The sequence below is a fragment of the Solanum tuberosum genome, unplaced genomic scaffold (assembly GCF_000226075.1).
Source record: "Solanum tuberosum cultivar DM 1-3 516 R44 unplaced genomic scaffold, SolTub_3.0 scf00036, whole genome shotgun sequence".
In the NCBI taxonomy this organism is placed as follows: domain Eukaryota; kingdom Viridiplantae; phylum Streptophyta; class Magnoliopsida; order Solanales; family Solanaceae; genus Solanum; species Solanum tuberosum.
In genome coordinates this window covers 2,360,784-2,382,745 of record NW_006238960.1, presented here as the reverse complement: position 1 = coordinate 2,382,745, position 21,962 = coordinate 2,360,784, and the positions used below count along the sequence as shown (strand labels likewise).

Sequence of the window (21,962 nt, the reverse complement as noted above, 5' to 3'; positions counted from 1 at the left end):
TTATGGAGGTATAATGAAGAGGGGCAAGCTTTATGGAAGGATGTCATCAGATCCAAGTATGGTGAGTACAATCCTTGGTGCAGTAATGTTAGTGTTGATGCCTATGGGGTGGGGGTCTGGAGAACTATCAGAAACTTATGGCAAAAACTTGAAGCTAATACGTACATTGAAGTGGGAAATGGCAGGAGAACTAAGTTTTGGACAGATGCGTGGAACAAACAGATTCCTCTAAAAGAATCCTTTCCAGATCTGTTCTTACTATGTAGTAATCCTGATGCAAATATCAATGAATGTTGGACAGCACAAGGGTGGGATCTAATCTTCAGAAGGTTTTTGAATGACTGGGAAGTGGAGAGAGTGGCCAAATTGCTAGAGCTATTAGAAAAATTCCCTGGCATCACCAATGCTCCTGATTCTTTGAGATGGAAACATAGTAAAGATGGGGCTTTCACGGTTAGCAGAGCATACAAAATGGAAAGTCCACAGCAATGCAACTCTAAGCAGAGTTTGTGGAGAAAGGTATGGAGAACCTTAGCACCAACTAAGATAAAATGCTTTACATGGTTGGTTGCTAGAAGGGCTTGCCTGACACATGAAGTGCTGAGGAGAAAAGGAAAGATTATAGTATCTTGGTGTTCATTATGCGGGAACGCAACAGAGTCCAACCAACATCTATTCTTGCATTGCAACTTTACAACACAAATTTGGGCCATCTTCCTTAGTCTCACAAAAACAAACTGGACCATGCCCGAGCATACTGCAGATTTGTTGAGTTGTTGGATAAGAAGAGGGGGGAGCAAGAGTCAAAAGGCATGGTGGAAGATAATTCCACATTGCATTTGGTGGATAGTATGGAAATAAAGAAATAGTAGAAATTTTGAAGATAGGTCCAATTCCATTCAGAAGGTTAGATGGGATTGTATTGCATGCTTTTATTTTTGGTGTAAAGAGAAAGGTTTAGAGGTTACAGAACAAATTGTAGAATTATTAGGACCCTTGTAAATATTTTTTTTAATTTTTTTTTCTCTTCTTTTGTTCCCCTCTGTTTGCAGGTCACCAGCATCTCCTTAATGCTGAAGAATACACCATTACCATTTTAAAAAAAAGAAGAAGAGACAGACCTATAACCAACCAAAATTCCCTTTTCAGCTTTTTCATCAAGCTTGCTCCGTTTGACAGTTGGTACATGAGTATAACACAATGAACCAAACACCTTTAGATGTTGATGGTTTTATGCAATTCCAAGCTTCAACTGGTGTCCATTTCATCCATGGCCCTAGTTGGCAACCTATGTTGCAAGTAAATCGATGTGTTTATCGCCTCTGCCTAAAAAGAGTTTAGCAACTTTTTCTTAAAAATCTTATACCTGACCATCTCAAGGGTAGACTATTTTTTCCTTTAAGAAACTCCATTTTGCTGGGGTGAGTAAGTGACTGTAAGTTGATGCTCAATTTCCATATCATCACAAAACAAATGAAATTCACTTCAAGTATACTCCTTCCCGTAGTCTGTTATGAGAGTTTTCAACAAGCATTTACTTTGAGTTTCACAAAAAGCTTTAAACTTCTTGAAAACAACAAATACTTTAAGCTTTTGCTTTAAAAAATATACCCAAGTTCATTCTCAAAAATAAAATAAAATAAAACATTCTCAAAAAAATATACCCAAGTAATTCGAGTGAAATCAGCTATAAAAAGAATAAAATACTTGCTGCCATTGAGCAAAGGAGTTTTCATCAGTCTACAACTGACTTTGAAAAAGGCAATCTGTGTTGCTTTCTTAGTTGACAACTTTCACACACAGGTCCTTCACTAATCATGCTTTTGAGCATATTGAATTGATTTCAAGTTATAATTGCCAAGCCTTTTGTGCCATAATTTTGAATCCTATGCACATCTACTACTTCAACAAGCTTGTTCAGAATTTGATCTCCAATTCAAAGAGAACTTCTTTTGATCATTCAACATTAATCACTTTTTGTCCACTAGGTTCAAAAACAACACATTTTCTATCTTTGAACAGTAAAATATAGTCTTGTTGTAGCATTTGACCAAATCTTAACAGATTTTGGTCAAGATTAGGCACCAACAAAACATCTTGAATAAATTTAGTACCTTTGGGAGCTTCAATTGCCACAGTTTCTTTACCAACAATCGTCAACTTGCTTTTATTTGCATACTTGACAAGGCCTTTGACAGATTCCAACTTTGTAAAGTATTCTTGTTTACTAGTCATTTGTTGAGTGCAACCACTGTCCAGAAACCAGATGCTTTCATCATCCAATCTCGTTGCTATCATCTCTATAAACACAAACTCCTCCTGGTCCTCAACTTCAGAAACACTGGCTTGAGTTTGTTGGTAGTTCTCCTTCTTCACTCTGCAAAACCTTTCAACATGGGCAAGCTTGTTGCAATATCTACATTGAAGAGGTTGTTTCTTCTCTTTAAACCAACAATCATCCTATTTATGATTGGTTTTTCTGCAGAACTTACATGGTGGAAAGTTTTCTTTCTTCTTGTCTCCGTTGTGAGAATCACCTTGTTTTTTCTTTTAAAACTTGTAGAAGTGTCGGATATTTTCCTTCATTTTGCATCTGCATCTGCATCTTCCCTTGGAACTTGGCTTGAGGAGCAGTTTCAACAGCTTCTTCTAGCCTCAAGGATCTTCTCTACTCTTGAGCTTGAAGAGCATGTACAAGTTCTGAAGGTGACATATGGTTTCTGAGTCCTTTACTCTGAGAATTTCGAACTCTCTTCTCAGATTTATCACTTTTTATTTGCCTGGTCTTGTCACTTCCTTAGAATTCTTCTTTCAACTTGTCCCAAGCCTCCTTTGCAGTCTCATTAGCCATAACTCTAGTAAAAATTACTTCTGAAAGTGCTGATGGTATGCAAGAGAGAGCTTTAAATTTTTTTGAAACCTCTTCTCTGTGATTCTTAATTTGCTCCATAGTTGGATTATTTGGCAAAGGATTTGTCGCTCCTCCAACCTCTACCACTTCCCACAAATCATATGCTCGCAAATAGGTTCTCATTTTACAGCCCAAATTGGATAATTCTCTCCAGAAAAAATAGGGGATGAAGTAATCAAGAAATAGTTGGTTTTAGTGCAGGTTTTCTCTTTCTTCTGGTTGACTCTAACTCACAAGCCCTTGGAATAAAAAAGCTACTGATACCATTTGTTCTATAGAGAAGAGGAAACAATACTGGAACCAAAATATTCTGCTTATTTTATTCATTCACGTCATAGAAATAAATAGATGAAAGTCTCCTATTCTATTTCAACTAGGCTACTAAATAAACTCCTATTCTACCTCTACTAAATAGAGAAAATGGTCAAATGCCCCTCAATCTATTACCGGATTCCCAACTACACACTTAAACTTCACGAGAGTCCTATCACCCCCTTGGAGTGTTTAAAACTGAAATTATCATCTCCCTAAATGCTTATGTGGTGAAGTGAGTGTATTTCACTCTCCCTAAGAGAGCGAGCACCGAAAACAAATATCAAAACTTTATTTTTAGTGTGTGTATATATATATATATACATAGAAACCTCTTCCTTCTTCGTGACCAGATCTGTCCATCTCCCGTCATTTCTACGTCGCTGCTGCCATTACTATCTTCACCGGATTTACCATAGAACTTTTGTATTCCTCTTGATTCTAATTTGTGTATGGAATTAGGAATATTTGAAAATCAACTCTTTATCGATATTATTGTAGTTGTTAATCATCCTTGTACATGGTCAACCCACAAGGTTAATTCGGTTGGCAAATTCTTATTTTGGTTCTTCGGAGCTCCAAATTATTAATTTTAATCCAAACCAACGAAGAATTTTGAATTTCCGATGAAACCCAAATTTGATTTTGAAAATAAAATGTTTTTGGCTATGGCGATTGAAAACAACAATGGAGTGTTTGTTTGTACCATCAAGCGGCCTAAGATCTGCATCTCGATCTGTTCACATGGTCGAGAAGCTTTTCCGGGCCGGCTCGCCAGATTCAATTTTTCTCCATTGTTATGTATTCATTAACTCCAATTTGAGAAATTTGACATATGCATTCATGGAAATGATCTTAATACCAATCAAATAGTGGACGAAATGACAAATGGGAATCAAAATCCTTGCCGACCTTCTCCTTTTCAAAATTGAAGTCGTCGCCGCCAACGATGACGATGATGTGGAACACATCGTCGGTTTCTCCTAAGATTTTTGTTGTAGCAAGTCAACATTCATTGAAATGATATACACTAAATTGATTAATGGATGAGAGATTGTAGTGATTGGTAGACCTTTGGTGTTTATAGTAATGGAGAAAATGGTGAAAATATTTTTTGGTTTGCAAAGATGGTGAAAAAATAGAAGAAAAGAGTGAGGAATAATGAAAAAATTGAAGAAAAACTTTTTTTTAATGGAATTTCCACGTGTCAAAGTGTGAGTTTCACCCATCAATATAAATGTGGTTGTGGCTTTTTAGGGGTACAATAATTTCAATTTTAAACCGTTCAGAGGGGATGATAGGACCCCCGTGAAATTTAAGTGTGTAATTGGAAATCTGGTAATAGATTAGGGGGGCATTTGGCCATTTTCTCCTACTAAATAACTAAATTTCAGAAATAGAATACTAACTTAAAAAGAATCAAAGACAGTAAATATCTCAATACTTCAACACTTCTATACACCTACTTATTTTAAGGAGCGGTTTTGTCAAAATGGCTTTTCAGAGAAGTGCTTTTGGAGAGAAGCAATTTGTGTGTGGCTAATTCATTTTATAATCTCAATACTTCAACATAATTTGTGTTTGTCAAAAGTGCATTTCTTTTTTTAGTATTTGAAAAAGGCATTGTGTTCGGATAGTTTTTTCCCTAACGTGCTTTTGAGTGCCAAATTATGAAAAAGCCAATATTAAGGTTCATTATACAATTAGTATTACTTAACTAGAAAAGTGTTTTAAATATTTTTATGAAAGATTTTACTCAAGTTTTATTTAGTTACAATTTAAAGGAAGCTACTTAGTCAGGGGTTTTGGTGGAGTAGCGTCATTTAACCATACCAAAACCAATATATATATATATATATATATATATATATATTAGAGTTGGGGGTGGGGGGGTGTTCCAGTGAGGTGTCTGAAACTGAGTGCGAATGAGGTGATCTGTCAGGTTTTCTTTCCTAACTTTTATGCAATTCTACCTGGGCGAGGATTGAGGCCTTTTCTATTGAACTTGGGCAAGTTATGGTGCCCTTTATTACATGCTGGTTTCTATTAGGACAATATTATTGTATCTAAGGAAAACAAAATCCCTTTAATTATTGCATTTTCTATGAAGTTTTTATGGCAAGCTGGAGAACACGTCTTTTCTTATGGAATCCAAGGCTTCAAAATGCTGATGATGTCTCATTTATGCCTCTCTGCAGCCATTTCTTTTACCCCTGTGTGCCAGAGTATTGGCCTAAAGATGTGCTATAAAGCTGACCAATTAGTTTTATTTCTTAGGTTCTGTCTGCAGAGAAGTTTGAGCATCTTGGCTTTATATTCTATTTTGGTGAAGGATCTGAGAATATCCCATTGAGTCAGAATGCCCCATTTTTTGCTAATTCAGATCCAAACATGCCAGCTGTTCCTGTTCCTGCAGCTCAGCTACATGATTGGCTTCTACAAAATATAGCGTCTACATTGGAACACATAACTGAGAGTAGGGCTTCTGCAAAGGAAAATGGACCAACGAGTGCCCCCGATCAGGATGTGCCAACGGCTGATGTCTCTGCAAGTACAGTAAAGAATTCATCAAGTCCTAGAGGCCCAAATTTCATTGAGGGAATCTCTAAAACATCATATGTACGGAAGCCAAATGATCTTAAAGGCTCTTCTGTGAAGGTATATTAACTAAATTTCTGATGTTCTCGTTGTCAAAGTTATAAGTTGCATGATTCAGTTATCTACAAGACAGTATTTTGTTGGTAACTTGAGTATCTTTTCTTAGTCTTTACCCGTAAGGTATTTGATAGATTGATCTTAATGCCTTGGATTTTTTAAATAACGGAAAAGGGCCAAAAATACCCTTGAGCTATAGGAAAAGGCCTAAAAATACCCTTCATTCACCTATTTTGCTAAAAATGCCCCTCCACTCATCTTTTTGGCTCACTTATACCCTTGAAACTAACAACTTCTTTTTATTTTATTCTTTAAAAAATTATTTATTACATGTCATTTTCTCATTTGTGAAATAAAAACTCCCCTAACTGATGACATGGCAAATAAGATCAGCTACAAATTACATGTCAACAAATAAAATAAAAAGTTAAAACTTGACAAAAGGAATAAAATGAACTGAAGATCAACAGAGTATCGACTTTTTCCGACAACTAATTTTTATCAGAAATTTGTACTTAATAGTGTCACATATATTGCCAGAATAAATGGAGATGATCGGAGAAAATCTGTACTTGTAGTGTCACCTTTATTACTTGTGAAAATTGAAAAATTTAATTGATTGTTGAAAATATATTGCCGGAATAAGTGGAGATGATAGGAGAAAATTCTACCACTTAACCCTGCAATATCATCACCAAAATACGCAACTGATTACCAACGATTAGCCCGTAAAACAGCATCGTCCACAAGGCTTCCCATCTATCCCCTTTACCAAATAGGCATTGTTATCACATAAGCTAATGACCAATTCACCTGTAGCCACACTAGAATTGGTACGGGCACAAAAAATAGCCAAATAAGAGGTGATTTTAGTCATATTTAAGTTGTAGTCCGAGAGATTGATGAATTTGGGGTAAGATTTAACAGAGGAAACAAGGTTGATGGGTTTTATCTCCGGTCATCTTCATTTATTCCGACAATATATTTTCTAACAACTAATCAAAATTTTCAATTTTCATAATATTAGTAAGAACGAACTTTTCCAAAAATTTTAGGTACCGAAAAACTAGATACTTTGTTGGATCTTCGATTCACTTTATCTCTTCTCGTTCTCTCGTTCTTAACTTCTTCTTTTTTCTAATATGTAATTTTTAGTTGATCTTATTTTCCATGTCATCAACTTTGGTTGGGGTGGGATTTTTTTATTTTACCCAATAAGAAAGTAACACTAGATAAATAATTATTAACAAAAAAAATAAAGAAAGGGCTGTTAGTTTTAACGATATAAGTGAGCCAAAAAGGTGAGTGGAGGGGTATTTGTAACAAAATAGGTAAATGGAGGGTATTTTGAGACCTTTTCCTATAGTTATTTGTAGTCCTTTTCCGTTTAAATAAATCACCCCGGTGGTCTGATTTAAGGAGGCTTATTCCGCTTGTGCTTTTTAGCCCCTGTTGTCCTAATGCATATCCTTGGTTTAATTATTCACTGAATCCGAATAAATTTTCCTGGAGTTTTATAATTCAGAAGGTGCTCTATGTTCTAAAAGGTACAGGATTCTGTCCTACCCATTTGTAAAGTTATCGAGATATAGCATCGTCAAAATGTGCTACTGTCGCAGCATATAAATATGGAATTGAATCTACTGCGATCAAAATATTCAAAAATTCTACTGCAATCACCTTTTGTTCTTTCCTCATAGTACTGAATTCGATTTGTTCCAGATTGTTATCCAATCACTCTGTTCCTTGTAGAGTGAAAAAAATTCGACAATTCCCTTCTGAATATTCTCCTCCTCTGGAATTTTCTCCTCGTGAATGGATATCCTTCTAGTATAATCCTTCTCTTTGAGCTGGAAGCACAGTAGTGTGATGAGCTTAGGTGCAGTGCAATTTGGGTAATCTTCTTAGGTGAAAATTAGTCTTGGATGATGATTACTTTGTTATGATATTAGAATGCTCCGTGTTGGATAGAATGCAATAAATTCCACATTTTAAAAAGAACTTCAGATGGTTGCGCTGTACCTTGTAAGAAACTAAAAATTCAGGCATAGAACACAAATGATATGATGCTTCATGGCTGAAGAAGTGAGGTCAGTTTCCGGTGATGTTGTATATATCTGCTCTTGTCCTTGTATTTTGATGTTTACCATCATAATTATATGCTATCACACACACACACACACACACACACACATATATATATATATATATCTATGTGTGTGTTTATTTATTATCTAAGGAAATCAATATGATTTCGAACTTGTCAAAAAAGAATCTATTTTGTTGACCCAATGGTGTGGCGTAGTGGTCAATGAAGTGGGATGAGTCCCACGAGGTTTTAAGTTCAAATCCTAGTGACGACAAAAACCACCAGGAGATTTTTCCATCTGCCTAAGCCTTAGTGGGCAAAGTTACCTGGTACCTATCTAGTGGAGGTAACATGTACCCATGGAATAGTCGAGGTACACTCGAGTTGGTTGCGTACCACCATCATGAAAAAGTATCTGTTTTTATCTTCTAATTTTTGTCTGTCCATTTTCAATTTGCGCGAGTAAATAGTAGGCTTAATACTATTGAAACTTGAAGTAAGCTATGTCGTGTAAGTAGACACGACTAATATTTTAGTTATCAACAAGGAGAATTTCTCTCACTGCATCAAAGTCGTGACATTGTGAGATCAATGTCATGCTCAATTCATTGAAGAGGATTTGTTTTGCAATCTTTTTTGGGGCCTCTTTGGCTCTTTGTTAGTAAGTTTCTTCCTTTGGTTTTTCTTTCTTGTACCGATCAATGATAAGTTCAGCATATACCTGGAATTTTGGCTGTTTGATGCATTTTTTTTGACAATTTTAAAGCATCCACTCATGTGCCCTTGGTGTGTCGTGTATATATATATATCCATTTGCAATTTGGTGATAGATTCTTTAAGGTTAGAAGAGAAGTGCACCAGAGTGCTATAACAAGTAATCATAAAAAGAGAAGTGCACCAGAGTATGTTCATAAAAACAACAGTGTGTGGAAAATAATAGGAAGATATAGTGGATAAATTGTTGGAATAGGGCCTCTTACTAGTGTTATAATTGTAACGCCCCAAATTTCCAAGCTATGACCCGAGCCGTTCTGTAAATGCATATAGACTCCAAATCTGATGATTTCTAATGTTAGATAGGTATTTAAAATAATTTCTTTATTTGGAAGATCTTTGGATGTGAATCAAGGTTATAAGGAACTCCTAGAGTATTAAGATTTTGTGGCCTAATACCAAGAAAACAAAAGGTCATGAAGTCTTTGTTCCAACACTTTTGACCGTTCGTCAATCCAAGTTATGTCCTAAAAGCTATGCATATTTTATTGGGCATTACGGGTTCTGCGCAATCCACTGCGCGAAGTAGACATCAGCCGTGCGGCCGCATGGTAGAGGCAGTAGCACTATTAAAGTCACGCGAAGTAGGCACCAGCTGTGCGACACGCACCAGCTCCGAAATTGTTTAAGTCTTCTCTTCTCTTCACGTTTTAAGAGGGGTGTTTTTGTCCTTTCCACATATCATAACCCTAACCCATGACTATTGACTTCCCTCATAAGTCATATTCAAAGAGATTTTTGATAAGTTACGACAAACTTTTTTTCTCTTCTTCCCCAACACTTTAAGAAGCAAGATCTAAGGTTAATTCTCAAAGTTTCTTTCCTAAGTTCTTCGTCAAAAGGTCTGTTTGAACACTCCCTACTTCAAACTACTCATACAAGGTTCATATTCTATTATTTGTATTTCCCAAATTATGATTTGAGGTTGGAGTTGAGAGATGATTTCATGAAAATTGATTACAAATGTTCATCTCTTGTTAATTGTGTTCAAATACTTTATTATGATTCCAAAAATTGGATTGTTGGTTTTGAATGGGTGAATTGTCTCATATGCTTTTGAAAATTGAAAAAGGTTTTTACTATAAATAACGAATTTGGAAATCTATGAGTCGTTCAAAAGCTTTAGTTTAAAGTGATCAACAAAGGGTAACTTTCCATCATGGTTAAATGCTAATGATTTTGCATTTTATATGTTGTCTTATAACTTGGAGAGACTTGGATGTTGGCATTGAACGGAATGTCTTAATATAAATGAGTCTTTGGTTTTAAAGGACCAGTTAAGAGTTTGAAATGGTTAAATGTGAAATATGGGATGGTTATAATGGCTTGCAAGTCTTGATATGACGATACCAATTGGAATATGCCTTATTCGGATAACTCTTAATAAATGGAAACTTGTAAATGTTTTAATAGGGGGCTTAAAGAGAGTTTGCTAGTATCAACGAGAAGGTGCAATATCCTTGTGACTCATCACCCGAAACCGCATTTGCCGACGTTGAAGGTCCTTGTCCTGAAATATGGGATGACCACTATAGGTTGTTAAATCAGAGCAGCCTCTACAGTCTTTTATTTGGGAGAGTTTTGTTCGCCAGATTCTTATACTTCTCAATTCCATGCGACATACATGGATTGGGACCCTCGGTCCGGCAGAGGCCGGACCCATATAACCCATGGGTCGCATTATCTCGGTGAATACTACCTTACTCAAGATTAATGATTTTTGAAAGGTCTATTCCAAATGCTTTGGGTCTGCACTTATGATTTCACCTTTCTTTTATGGTTATGTTTTATATATGTATACTGTTTATCCTTTTTCCTTGGGTTGCATGTCAGTATTCGCCGTACTGACTGTCCTCGGACGCTACATCGTTTCATGAGGTAGGATCAGAGACACAAGTTCGTGGTTCCAGGCAACAGTAGATCATTGAGGGATAAAACTCAACGTTGTGGTGAGCTTTCCATCTTTCGAAAAGTGGACTTTTCTTTATCCGTCTTTCCTTTGTTTTTCATGGTATGTCGGGGGCCATGTCCCGATGTAGACATTGTTATTTTGTTAGTAGAGGTTTCGTAGACCTATGGTTAGTTGGAATTGGTTTTCTAATTAAGAGTTAAATTGGTTTTCCTGTTTTGAAGGTTAATTGAAATGGGCCTTACTTTCCGCATTGTTATTTAAATAGGTATTTCTATTGGATTAGCCGGGTTAAACAAATTGGTTGGTGCTCTCTGGCCTAATGGGGTTCCAAGTGCCATGCCACGTCTAGGGTGGAGTTTCGAGGCGTGACAAACTTGGTATGAGAGCTTAAGGTTCAAGTGTCTTAGGATGTCTACGAAATCGTGTCGAGTAGAGTCCTTTTTATGAGTGTGTAGCGTGCCACACTTATAACGAGGAGGCTATAAGACATTTAGGAAATGTTTCTTATTCTTTCATACTCCAGATCGTGCAATCGAGTCATCCGTAATAAACTCATCCAGACTTCCTTCCTTACTTTAATTTTATTAGCTATGCCTTAATTCTCGAGGTGATTGACGTGTTTAAAGCTTATTTTTCTAACAGTGCGATTCTTTCGGATTTAGTCATCAAAAAGGGTACGAAATTTGCACAACGACTTAAGAGGAGTCCATTAGTGCATCAAAGTTTATTGGTTCAAGTGTATACCCTTATTTTCATGAATCGTGCGTTTGAGCTAAGGTAGGACGGGTGTCCAGACTCTAGGTGCTCTAATAATTGTGTGTAGATGCCGACTTAAGAGAATATGTGTCTATATGTATCTGATTATGGAGGTAGTATTTTCACCCGATATAAAGTATAAATTAGGGTGTTGTGACTCATGAACAATGAGATAACCCTAGAGATTGAGGTGTGAAATCATAAGTTAGAAGTCTAAGAGTGGGAGTAGGAATTGATCGAAGAAAATAGCGAGAGTATTGTACCCATTAATTGAGTGATGAAGGTGGTACGCCCTTATTGTGTTGGTTATGTCTACAAAGATTAGAAAATTTTAGTGTAGTTCATACAAAAAGAGTGGTTTGTTAATATGGTTTTTTTTTAGTTTATTTGAAATAAGGAAGGAGATCTTGAAGAACAAGTGTAAGTGGTGAATGAAAAGATAGGGTGGTTAACCCACCAGGGGTCACCAAGAGGCTGGACAGTATTAGAAGGAAATTTTTGTGGCAGGGCAATTAGGGAAAGAAAGGATTTCACTTGGTAAAGTGGAAATCAGTGATAACTGGGAAGAAAAATAGGTGGTCTGGGGATTAAGAACCTAAACTTGCAAAGTAAAGCTCTTCAAATGAAATGGTTATGGAAGTATGCAAATGGTAATCAATTGTTGTGGGAAACGGTGATTGAGGCTAAATATATACCAGAAGACAAATGGATGACCAAAGAGGTGACTACTCCTTATGGAGTCGGCCTTTGGAGGTCCATTAGGAATCTATGGGATGAAGTGAAGAACAACTCAAAGGTGAAAGCTTTTGATGGGAGAAAGACCATGTTTTGGAAGGATAATTAGCATGAGAAAGGCAACTTGGAAGAGTTATTTCCTGATATTTACAACTTAGTTACATTTCAGCAAGGGTTTATAGCAGATTTATGGACACTACAGGGGTGGAACTTCAACTTCAGAAGACATCTAAATGACTGGGAGGTTCAGAGAGTAGCTGATTTTCTTAACATAGTGGAACCTTTCAATGGACTTCAAACAGGGATGGATGTTCTATGGTGGACAGGAAACAATAGAGGAGTATACAAAGTTAATAGAGCTTATAAACTAATGGATCAGACAAACCAACAAATTAAAAAATTGGCCATGGAAACAAATATGGAAAAGCAGAATACCCTACAAAGTATCTTGCTTTGTCTGGTTGTTGGCCAAGGAAGCAGCTCTTACTCAAGACAATGTCATGAAGAGAGGGATAACCTTATGCTCTAGATGCTTTCTCTGTGGGGAGACTTTAGATAATGCGAATTATCTGTTTCTACACTGCAAGTACACTCAACAATTATGGAGGATTTTTTTGAGTCACAAAGGCATCTCCTGGACTATGCCTGGGAAAGTTTCAGAGGCTTTAAAGAGCTGGGAGGAAGCAGGAGTACTGGCAAAAGACAGAGGCAGATGGAGACTTATTCCTGCTTCAATATGGTGGGTAATATGGAAAGAGAGGAACTCTAGGTGTTTTGAGAGCATAGAAAACAGTGTGCAGAAAGTGAAGCTCAATTGCATTTTGCTATTATGTTTTTGGTGTAATCAGTTATACTCAAATGTCATTGTCTCTATAATTGATGTTTTAGACTCAATTTAGCCATAGAGTAGTAAGATTTTGGGGCTTTTGTATATAAGGTTTCAGTACAACCCATGTACTGTTTTATGATATAATACAACCTTACCAAGTTCAGAAAAGATAGGGTGGTTAAGAATTTACAAGTGTAAGTTTCAATTGGTGGTTTTGGAGAGGAACTCCTTGTTGCTTAGAACTATATGTGTGGTTTAAATGTATGTATGGGAAGATAGATGTGATGGGGAAAAGGAAGAATGTGCTAAGAGATTATATTTAGATAGAGTCAAAGATAAGTTTTACTACTTTATCATGGGGATTAGTGGACTGGTGATCCGCAATTTGCTTTCTAGTAGTTGCAAGTCGGTCTAATAAGTGAGGAGGTGTGTAGTAAATTTCAAGTGTAATAGTAATGTTGCAAAGAAGATGTGTGTGTAGGCCATAGTTGCGTGAAATTAGAAATTTAGGTTGATTTCCTTATCAAAATTTTGATGGACTTGTATAGTATGTGGAGGTTTCATCGGTATTCCATGATTTTTACAAGACACTAAGTTTGAACTCTAGATGTTAATTGCAGGGAGAAAAAGAAATGATGATATCTTGAAGATAATGGAATAGTCTTTGTGGGAATAGATCTATTAGGCTAGATGTGGTGTGAGGGATAGTTCAAGTTGGTATCTCTTGAGAATCTTTAATATGTGCGCATGATTTATGTGAGGACTAGTGTTGAAGCAGTGAATTGTGGTTAAGTCATTAAAGGAATAAGAGCCTTAAATTTGTAAGAATATATTGTACCCAAGTTTATAAGTGGTATGTGTACCTAGTAGTATTCAGGATTTGCTTCGTATAAAGGAGGTTAGGTGGTTAATATATGGTGCTCATTAGAGTTGAATTGAGGGAGCTGTAGCTAAAGATGTGAGCCCTTTAGTATAGTACTAAATCCCTTTGAATTGGAAGGATATGAGATTAGAAGTTTAATGCTAGTAGAGCAAGGAGTGGGAAATAAATTGTTGAGTGTTCAAGAATATGGGAATGTGTATCCCCATGAGGGTTAATTTTTAGGATGATGACAAACTTGGTATAGGTAAGGGTAGTATCTTTGGAAGGGGTGTCCTAGAAAGAAGTGGTACCTTCCAAATATAGTATTCATGTGTATAAAATTCCCCTTCGCATTGAATAGTGTGCTTATAGATCTGTTAATACAATAGGTCTACAAACCTAGGATGGTGACCTTGGAACTAAGGTGAGATGATAAGGTTTGGACCATGGCATGCCTTGAGTTTAATAGAGGGGTCTATGATGAGTTCCATAGGTATCCCTTCTTATTCTAATGTATCCCTTGTACTTCTGTTTAAGAAGACACTCTACCTATGTTTTATTCATTCTAGCCATGTTTATGTTTGAGATCCAGATTTGATATGCACACTTATGTTCATGTCTGACTTGTTGACCAAAAGCAATAATGTTTCTCAATTAATACAAGTTCCCCTCTAAACTTCTAGATATTCAAGTACGATGATGTGATGCTCATGATCCTTAAGGTTGTGTTTCATGTTATACTCAACTCGAAACAACCTTACTCTGTTGTAGGTTGCCAATTTGTATCATGTTATGACTAAGACCAAGATGTCACGTGTCTCATATCTTACACACTCATTCCATACCTATGTCTAAGGCCCAAGCACTTCATGCAAATTCTAAAGCATGTTTCACTCCTCGAACTAGGAGAAAAATGTCACATTTGGTAACTCTAGTTTCACCCTAATATTCGATGGATCCCAAAACTTTGTGGTACCCTGATCGTGAGCTATAAACTTATGTTTCCCGATATGGTCGTTTCCTAAGAACTCATGCCACGTTATATGTATGTCAGAATGATCATTTCTCTATTCTTTGTGTGTTTTATAGATGACGTATTCGTACCTATTTTACCATATCTTACTCCTCCCTTGAGTAGTGCAATAAATATGAGTCATAATTGAATAGCATTACTCCTCTTTCTTGAAACCCGTACTCTAATACCTCACTGACCTCCCTTATGTTATGATGTTATGTTATGGTGTTTTAAAGAAAGGGAGCAATGATATATATAAGAGAGTAAATGATTCCTTATTGGGAAGGTTGTAGCGTGGAAATTCGAGCTAAGGTTATAGGTAAAAGGGGGGAAGAGTGAGATGATCATTTATTATGTGTAATCGTTAGAAATGGGATATTTGGTGTAGATCCATACGAAAATGATTTAAGTTACTGATTTTCGGTTAGGAGATCCATAAAGTGGGTGTAGAAACGTTACGCTTGAATATTGTGATTGATAGAGTCGCAGACCATGATACTAGGAGTTTAGTACTTCTTGATTAGAGCTTGAGTTCTTTTGATTATAGTGATATGATGGTGTAGTATTCTTAGAGGGATGTCTAGTACGAGGCCCTATAGATAATAGATTAAGCTAGCACATTTTGACTCCTAATATGAGAGCACTATATAGTAGACTCAGAGTCTTATAATTTTGTATTTCGTGAGGGAATTCTAAGCAGGAAATGATGAAAAGAGGTAGACATAGTAGAAAGTTTGGTTGAAAAAGGGTTTCTAAACTTGAGGGCATGGGGATTGATTTTTGGGAGGTTGGGGAGATAACTTTATATATTTTTATTGTGACAGTCAAAAACCAGTAGGGCCACATGTTAAATTAGGTCAAAATTAAGTAGCGATGCCTTGAAAATGGTTAAAAGAACCGGTGCTGTAGATGACCTTCCTATATAATTTTTGGAAGTGCTTTGGAGAGGTTGGAGTAGTATGGTTAAGGTTAACCAAGCTATTCAATGTTATATTAACAACTACAAAGTAGCCAAATGAGTAGGGTATCCTTCATTCTAATATATAAGATTAAATGAGACATTCAAAGTTTTGAACACTATTATGGTATCAAACCTAGGGTCATGATAAAATGATGGGAAAGAGTGATAAACCATAGATTTGGAGATATTGTGAGGTTGAAAAAGGATCAATTGTATTTATGCTTAGTAGATCTATATTTTTTTTTGAATAGGGCATTCCTCATTGAAGTCGGAGTTGAGTAGATCTATAATTGAGGTTATATTTTTGCTGAAAATATTGATGGAAGTTTATAGGGAGGGGTCTTCGTTGGGTAGTAATTGACCTAGATAAAACATATAATAAAAAGCTAAGAAAAGTACCTTGTTCAGTGCTTGAGAAGAAAGGAACTCATATCAATCAAATGAATTTCAGGATATTATGATGGAGCAGTAACTAGTGTGAAAATGAAAAAGAGATACAGAGGAATATGTGGATTTACACCAGGGATCTGCCTTATGCCCCAACTTGTTTACCTTTGTGAATGAGTGAACCGGCTGACTCTAGCTTTGAATGAGCTAACCACAAGTATATAGGATAAGGTTCCATGGTGCGTGTTATTTTTAAATGATATTCTGCTTATTAAATAAACAACTGAAGTCATCAGCCAAAAAACTGTACTTTGCAGAAGCATTATGAAGAGTTACTGTTTAAAATATATCAATAAGACATAATATATGCACTTTAGATTGGACCCATAGTAAGGTGAAGTGATGTTAGATACAATCATGACGAGTCACATATTTATGCTCAGTCTCCTAGGAAAATGGCAATGATAGATAAAGATATTTTATATGATATCATAATAAGATGGTTGAAATAAAGGAGGGTAATAGAAGTAATATGTGAGTAAGAAGATCTTTCTTGTGGCAAGGAAATAAGGAGAACAAGGTTTATACTTGGTGAAATGGAAGGCTTTAACAGTGAGTAAGAAGAAGGGGGGACTGGGACTCAGAGATCTGACGTTTCAGAATAAGACTTTAAAAATAAAATGGCTTTGGAGATACACACTAGAAGACCAAATGTTATGGGTAAGGGCTATCAAGACAAAGTATGAGGAAGAGGACAGATGGATGACAAAGGAGATCAACACTCCTTATGGGGTTAGTTTATGGAGATCTATCAGGGTCTTATGGCCTTTGCTGAAAAACAGAAGCACCATCAAAGTTGCAGATGGTAGTAAAACTATTTTCTGGAAGGATATATGGCTAGGGACTGAGAGTTAACAAGAGAAATTCCCTGACATCTACAATCTTGTACTTCATCAACATAATACAATGGCAGAACAGTGGTCAAACCAAGGTTGGGATATTACCTTCAGAAGAATGCCTAATGACTGGGAGGTGAGTAGGGTGATTGCTTTCTTCAATCTGCTAGGAGCTTTCGGAGGCTTACAAAAAGGGGCTGACAGATTATGGTGGAATGGATACAGCAGTGGTGCTTACAAAGTGAATGCAACTTACAAATATATGAACCAAACCAATCATCAAATGGTAGAATGGCCTTGGAAGCACATTTGGAAGGCTAAGATACCATATAAGGTTTCATGTTTTGTCTGGCTTTTGGCAAGAGAAGCAGTTCTTACTCAAGATACCTTGATGAAAAGAGGGATTACTATTTGTCCCAGATGCTGCCTATGTGAGGAAACTACAGAGACAGTTAATCATCTTTTCCTCCACTGCAAAATAACTGGTCAAGTATGGAGGATGTTCTTGGCACTCAGAAGTATAACCATGGATAATGCCCGGAAAGATTTCTGAAACTCTAGCAAGTTGGGAAGAAGCAGGTTTGGAGGTCAGAGGTCAGAGATAGAGGAAGATGGAGAATGGTTCCAGCTTGTATGTGGTGGACGATATGGAAAGAGAGGAATTCCAGATGTTTTGAAAATAGGAGCAACTCTATCCAACAGATGAATATGAATTGTATTTTGATCTTTAGTTTTTGGTGTAGACAGTCTCACTCGGTAGAAACTGTTGAAATTCTAGATGTATTAAGCTCTCTATAGAAGACTAGAATAGCTCCAGTTTCTTATGAGTCTTTTGATGTAAATATGGTGCAAGTACAACCAATGTATTGAATGATCTTAATCATAGATAGAAATACACAAAGTTACCAATTTCAAAATAAATAAATATAGAAGTGATATGTGATTGAAAGATACCTTACAAAGTGAAATGTAAGTTGTATTAGAAAAAATACGAAGCCAACAATATAATATGAAAATCACTTTCTCACCACCATCAAAATAACAAAATTTATAATAAATACCATAACAAAGTTTGATTTCACAATTATAGTTTTTTTGATTTTATCGTATCTTGTGTTTAAAGGTATGAATCAAGTATTGTTAACGAAAAAGTCCTAAAGTTTGAGAGATTGAAGAACATATTTATATATTCACAAGTTCTTTTTCTGTCACCTTCCTTTATTTTGTTTAGTCCATGACTTACTTAGCCATTGTAAAAGCCACGTAGATGGCTTTTCTCCCCCTCACGCCACACACTTTGCCATATGTCAAGCATGGGGTTTTAGCCCCTGAAAAGTAAGTTAAGGAGGTAACATAACTAGGCATAGTTCAAGTCTGAAACTAATAAAAATGTGATAGTTTAGAGGGGGATTAGCACCTGAAAATTATAGTTTATGGGGGTAACATAAGCTAATCATAGTTTAAGTATGAAACTAATAAAAATGTGATAGTTTAGGGGGGATTTTGATTCATTATCTCTTGAAAAAAGAGATAATCCCTACGCCTTGGAAATATTCTACAAATTTGTTTTAGAATGAAATGGATCCAATAGGACAAAACAGACGGCAACTGTAATTACTTTGTAATTGAGGCGTCTTTGATTGATCAATTGAAAGCCAACCTCTTAAAAAAAGAAAACACATCTTTTACATGGAACTGGTTGATCAGCTTTTGTGTGCTTCATCAGTAGCTTACTCAGTCACTAATGTATTTGGTAAATCCCAACATAAACTCAAATGTTTGTGTGCTAATTTGTGGATTAAAACATGAAATGACTTTTACACTGGTAAAATTCCTACTGTCTTTTTCCCTTGCTTAAATGAATGTTATTTGTTTGTTGACTAATACTTCTGGCTTTGTAACCCAACAAATGCTGTAGCATCGTATCAACTTCTCTTTTATGCTTTGTGCAGACATCTAAGTTAGTAAAAGGAGGGGTTTTAACACTAAAATCAATATTGAAATTTGCTCCTTACGTTTCCCTTTTTTCCTTTCAGGTTGTCAATTGTCATGAATCAGTCCTTTACATTTTAGCACCGCTGACATATGCTACAGTATATGGATGCTCTGATGCTACCATTGTCTTGGGAGCTGTTGGCAAGGTAAGGAATGTGAGAGTTCAGGAAGATTTTCCTTGTTAAGTTGGTATTCAGATTGTTAAAGTTTTTGTTAAAGTAACTCTAATCCTGCATTGCAAACAACTCCTTGTAAATATCCTATATATGATGTATGTATATCATGTGTTATTATTTGTTTGTTTCTCACAGTTATTCTGTTTAACTTTATGCTGTAAGAGCAGTACTATGGTTTTTTTCTGTAGTGCATTCCAATGTGTGATACTGTTAGGGCATTTAATTTATGAAAAACTATCTTTGTGAAGTATCTAGAGTTCTACACATTATTTATAACTAATATTTGGTTAACCTTGTCATGTACTTGAAATTGATTACTCGAATTCTATATGTTGTTTGAATTATCCTTGAATTTTGAAGTCTCAATATTCAAAGTGAACAGTTACTTGAGGTGTTTAATTTTTTGCATTGAGGTATTTTAGGTAACACAGTTTTCTCTACATTTATTTGTTAACTGATTTATGACTGCACTTGGTTCGCCATTATGTGTCCAATTCTATATATGTGATGAAAATTTTCCCTTTTTAAAATGTCTTCTACAGGCTGTAAGAGTTGAACATTGTGAACGTGTGCATGTAATAGCAGCGGCTAAACGTATCTGTATCGCCAACTGTCGTGAATGTGTTTTTTTCCTGGGAGTGAATCAAGCACCACTTGTTGTTGGTGATAACCATAAATTGCAGGTGAATCAGCACTTTTTATGCTGCTGGTGAATTAATGCCAGCTTCTTCTATGGATGACCAAAACTCTAATTTATTCTTTCATGCTGAAATTCCAATGCTCAATCTGTGCCATTGAATTTCAATGCACACTCAAGCTGTATCCCAAGAGTCCAAGAAGTAATATGTTTCCTTAGCCTTTTGCAATCATGAATCTTACACTAGCTGTCATGCTCCGAACCTAGGCCTGGGCAGACCAACATCCAGTGCCTTAACCTGACTGAGCGAACCCTTCTATATGAACATGTTCATACAAAACATTTAAATGACATCACATCTAAAAGCGGAATAGTATGCATGAGTCACATAAGAACAACTCTCTATCAAGTAGCGGAAATATAGAAGTAAAGGTAATTTAAAACCTTCTTTTCATAAAATAACATAACAAATCCTCTGAACATATAAAATGATATAAACCCATATTTAAGACGAATTGAGTTGATTTCAAAACATATGGCCCCGGCGTACCCAAAAAATTAAAATACATCATAGGCATAAATTGGCCCCATATAAGACGTGGGTCTCACCAACTCCAATTGAATACAAACTAATATGCCTATCAAGTAAACTTATTTTTCTGAACACCTGAACTGGCATCGTGAAAGGCAACGTCCCCAACATAGTAAGAAGGGACATAAGTACATATGAAATTGTACTCGTATGTAAAGTAAACAGAATATTATAGGGCACTATAACACTGTAAATGGATATGAGGAAAGTCATATGGAAGAATTGGACATACCATAGCCTGCTAAAGTAAATATGAGATAACATGAAAAATGGTATTCAACATTGTATAGGCATAAGGAAAACGGTATCGAAAATCATAAAAGCTGTAAATAAACACAATACTCTTAGCTTGAACATATCTTTAAATCTTTAAGCAAACCATAATGATAAACGATATCAATAAACGTAAAATCATTAAATGGATAACATACTTTTAGCTTTAACATACATATAATCTTTCTGTAGGGAGATCCTAGTCACGGACTTCCATAAATACATAGTAGTCACCATGTGTACGACATTGCATTCGATCAACACCTGATCGACTGAGCCGTCTTCACCAGGATTGCCGCTTGGATCGACGACCTTATGTGTATAACAGTATCCTTGAGTCTGTTATCCCGACTATGTGGGAGACTTGACTATCTAGCTGCCAAGCCTCTTGGGCAACCATACCCTACACCAACAATGTGTAGCTTCGGGTATTGAATCCTTTTGCCAACGCTCAATTTGTGAGAGAGCTTCTAAAATATAAAGCATATATCTTGGACCCCTTTTGCCCATTTCATTAAATTATCATCTTTGACTCACATGCTCTTTCCATAATCCTTGGTTCATTGGCCTTTGCTTTATGTTCTTGGCTCATTGGCCCTTTTCTCAATTTTTCGCTTGTAGGTCTAAATCATTAAGTGAAAACAAGGTGCTTAGAAACCTATGATATTTTGGAAACCAACATTTATGGCTCAAGGGCCATTAATATAATCTTGAACATCATTATAAATCTCAATTGAAAGAAAAAACATCCATTAAAACATCATGAAAAGCATATGGTAATTGGTAAGCTTTAGACATGCTACGGATAGTGAAACATCATGAAAACATTTGTAGAGCTTTTGTAAATCTTAACATTTAAAATTTTAAATATGTATGCACATGCCAGGAGGACACAATATTGTGGGAGTGAGTATCACGAGGCCCTTGGTCTTGGGAGTTCATGGCTAAAGATGACACTTGGGATCTTCTTACCTAAAGTACATATAACTGAAGGCTACATTCATGGAGTGTTCATGGCTTTATAGACATTATTTGTAAGGCAATCGTTGTTATCTCATGGCAAAATGTGTATGTAAGGGCTAGTGTGATATTGGTCCAACTAGCTTGCCAAGGTTTGGTCTAAGAGAACATGTTATGAGGACCTTAGAGTCATGAAGCGATGCATAACTTGTGAGGACACCAAGTATGAGGGAGG

The 21,962-nt window shown here is 36.1% G+C and overlaps 1 protein-coding gene across 2 annotated transcripts in view; it reads left to right on the top strand.

The window, feature by feature from the left end:
* Window positions 1-21,962, top strand: part of LOC102583029 (TBCC domain-containing protein 1-like) — a 50,040-nt gene that overhangs the window by 17,042 nt on the left and 11,036 nt on the right. For both annotated transcript variants that reach the window (XR_366929.2, XM_006342258.2), the window contains exons 3-5: window positions 5,501-5,881; window positions 19,131-19,235; window positions 19,808-19,948. Coding sequence is in view for 1 of the 2 variants with exons in the window: in XM_006342258.2 (XP_006342320.1) it covers window positions 5,501-5,881; window positions 19,131-19,235; window positions 19,808-19,948 (627 nt within the window). In the remaining variant the exon portion in view is untranslated. The remainder of the gene's footprint in view (window positions 1-5,500; window positions 5,882-19,130; window positions 19,236-19,807; window positions 19,949-21,962) is intronic.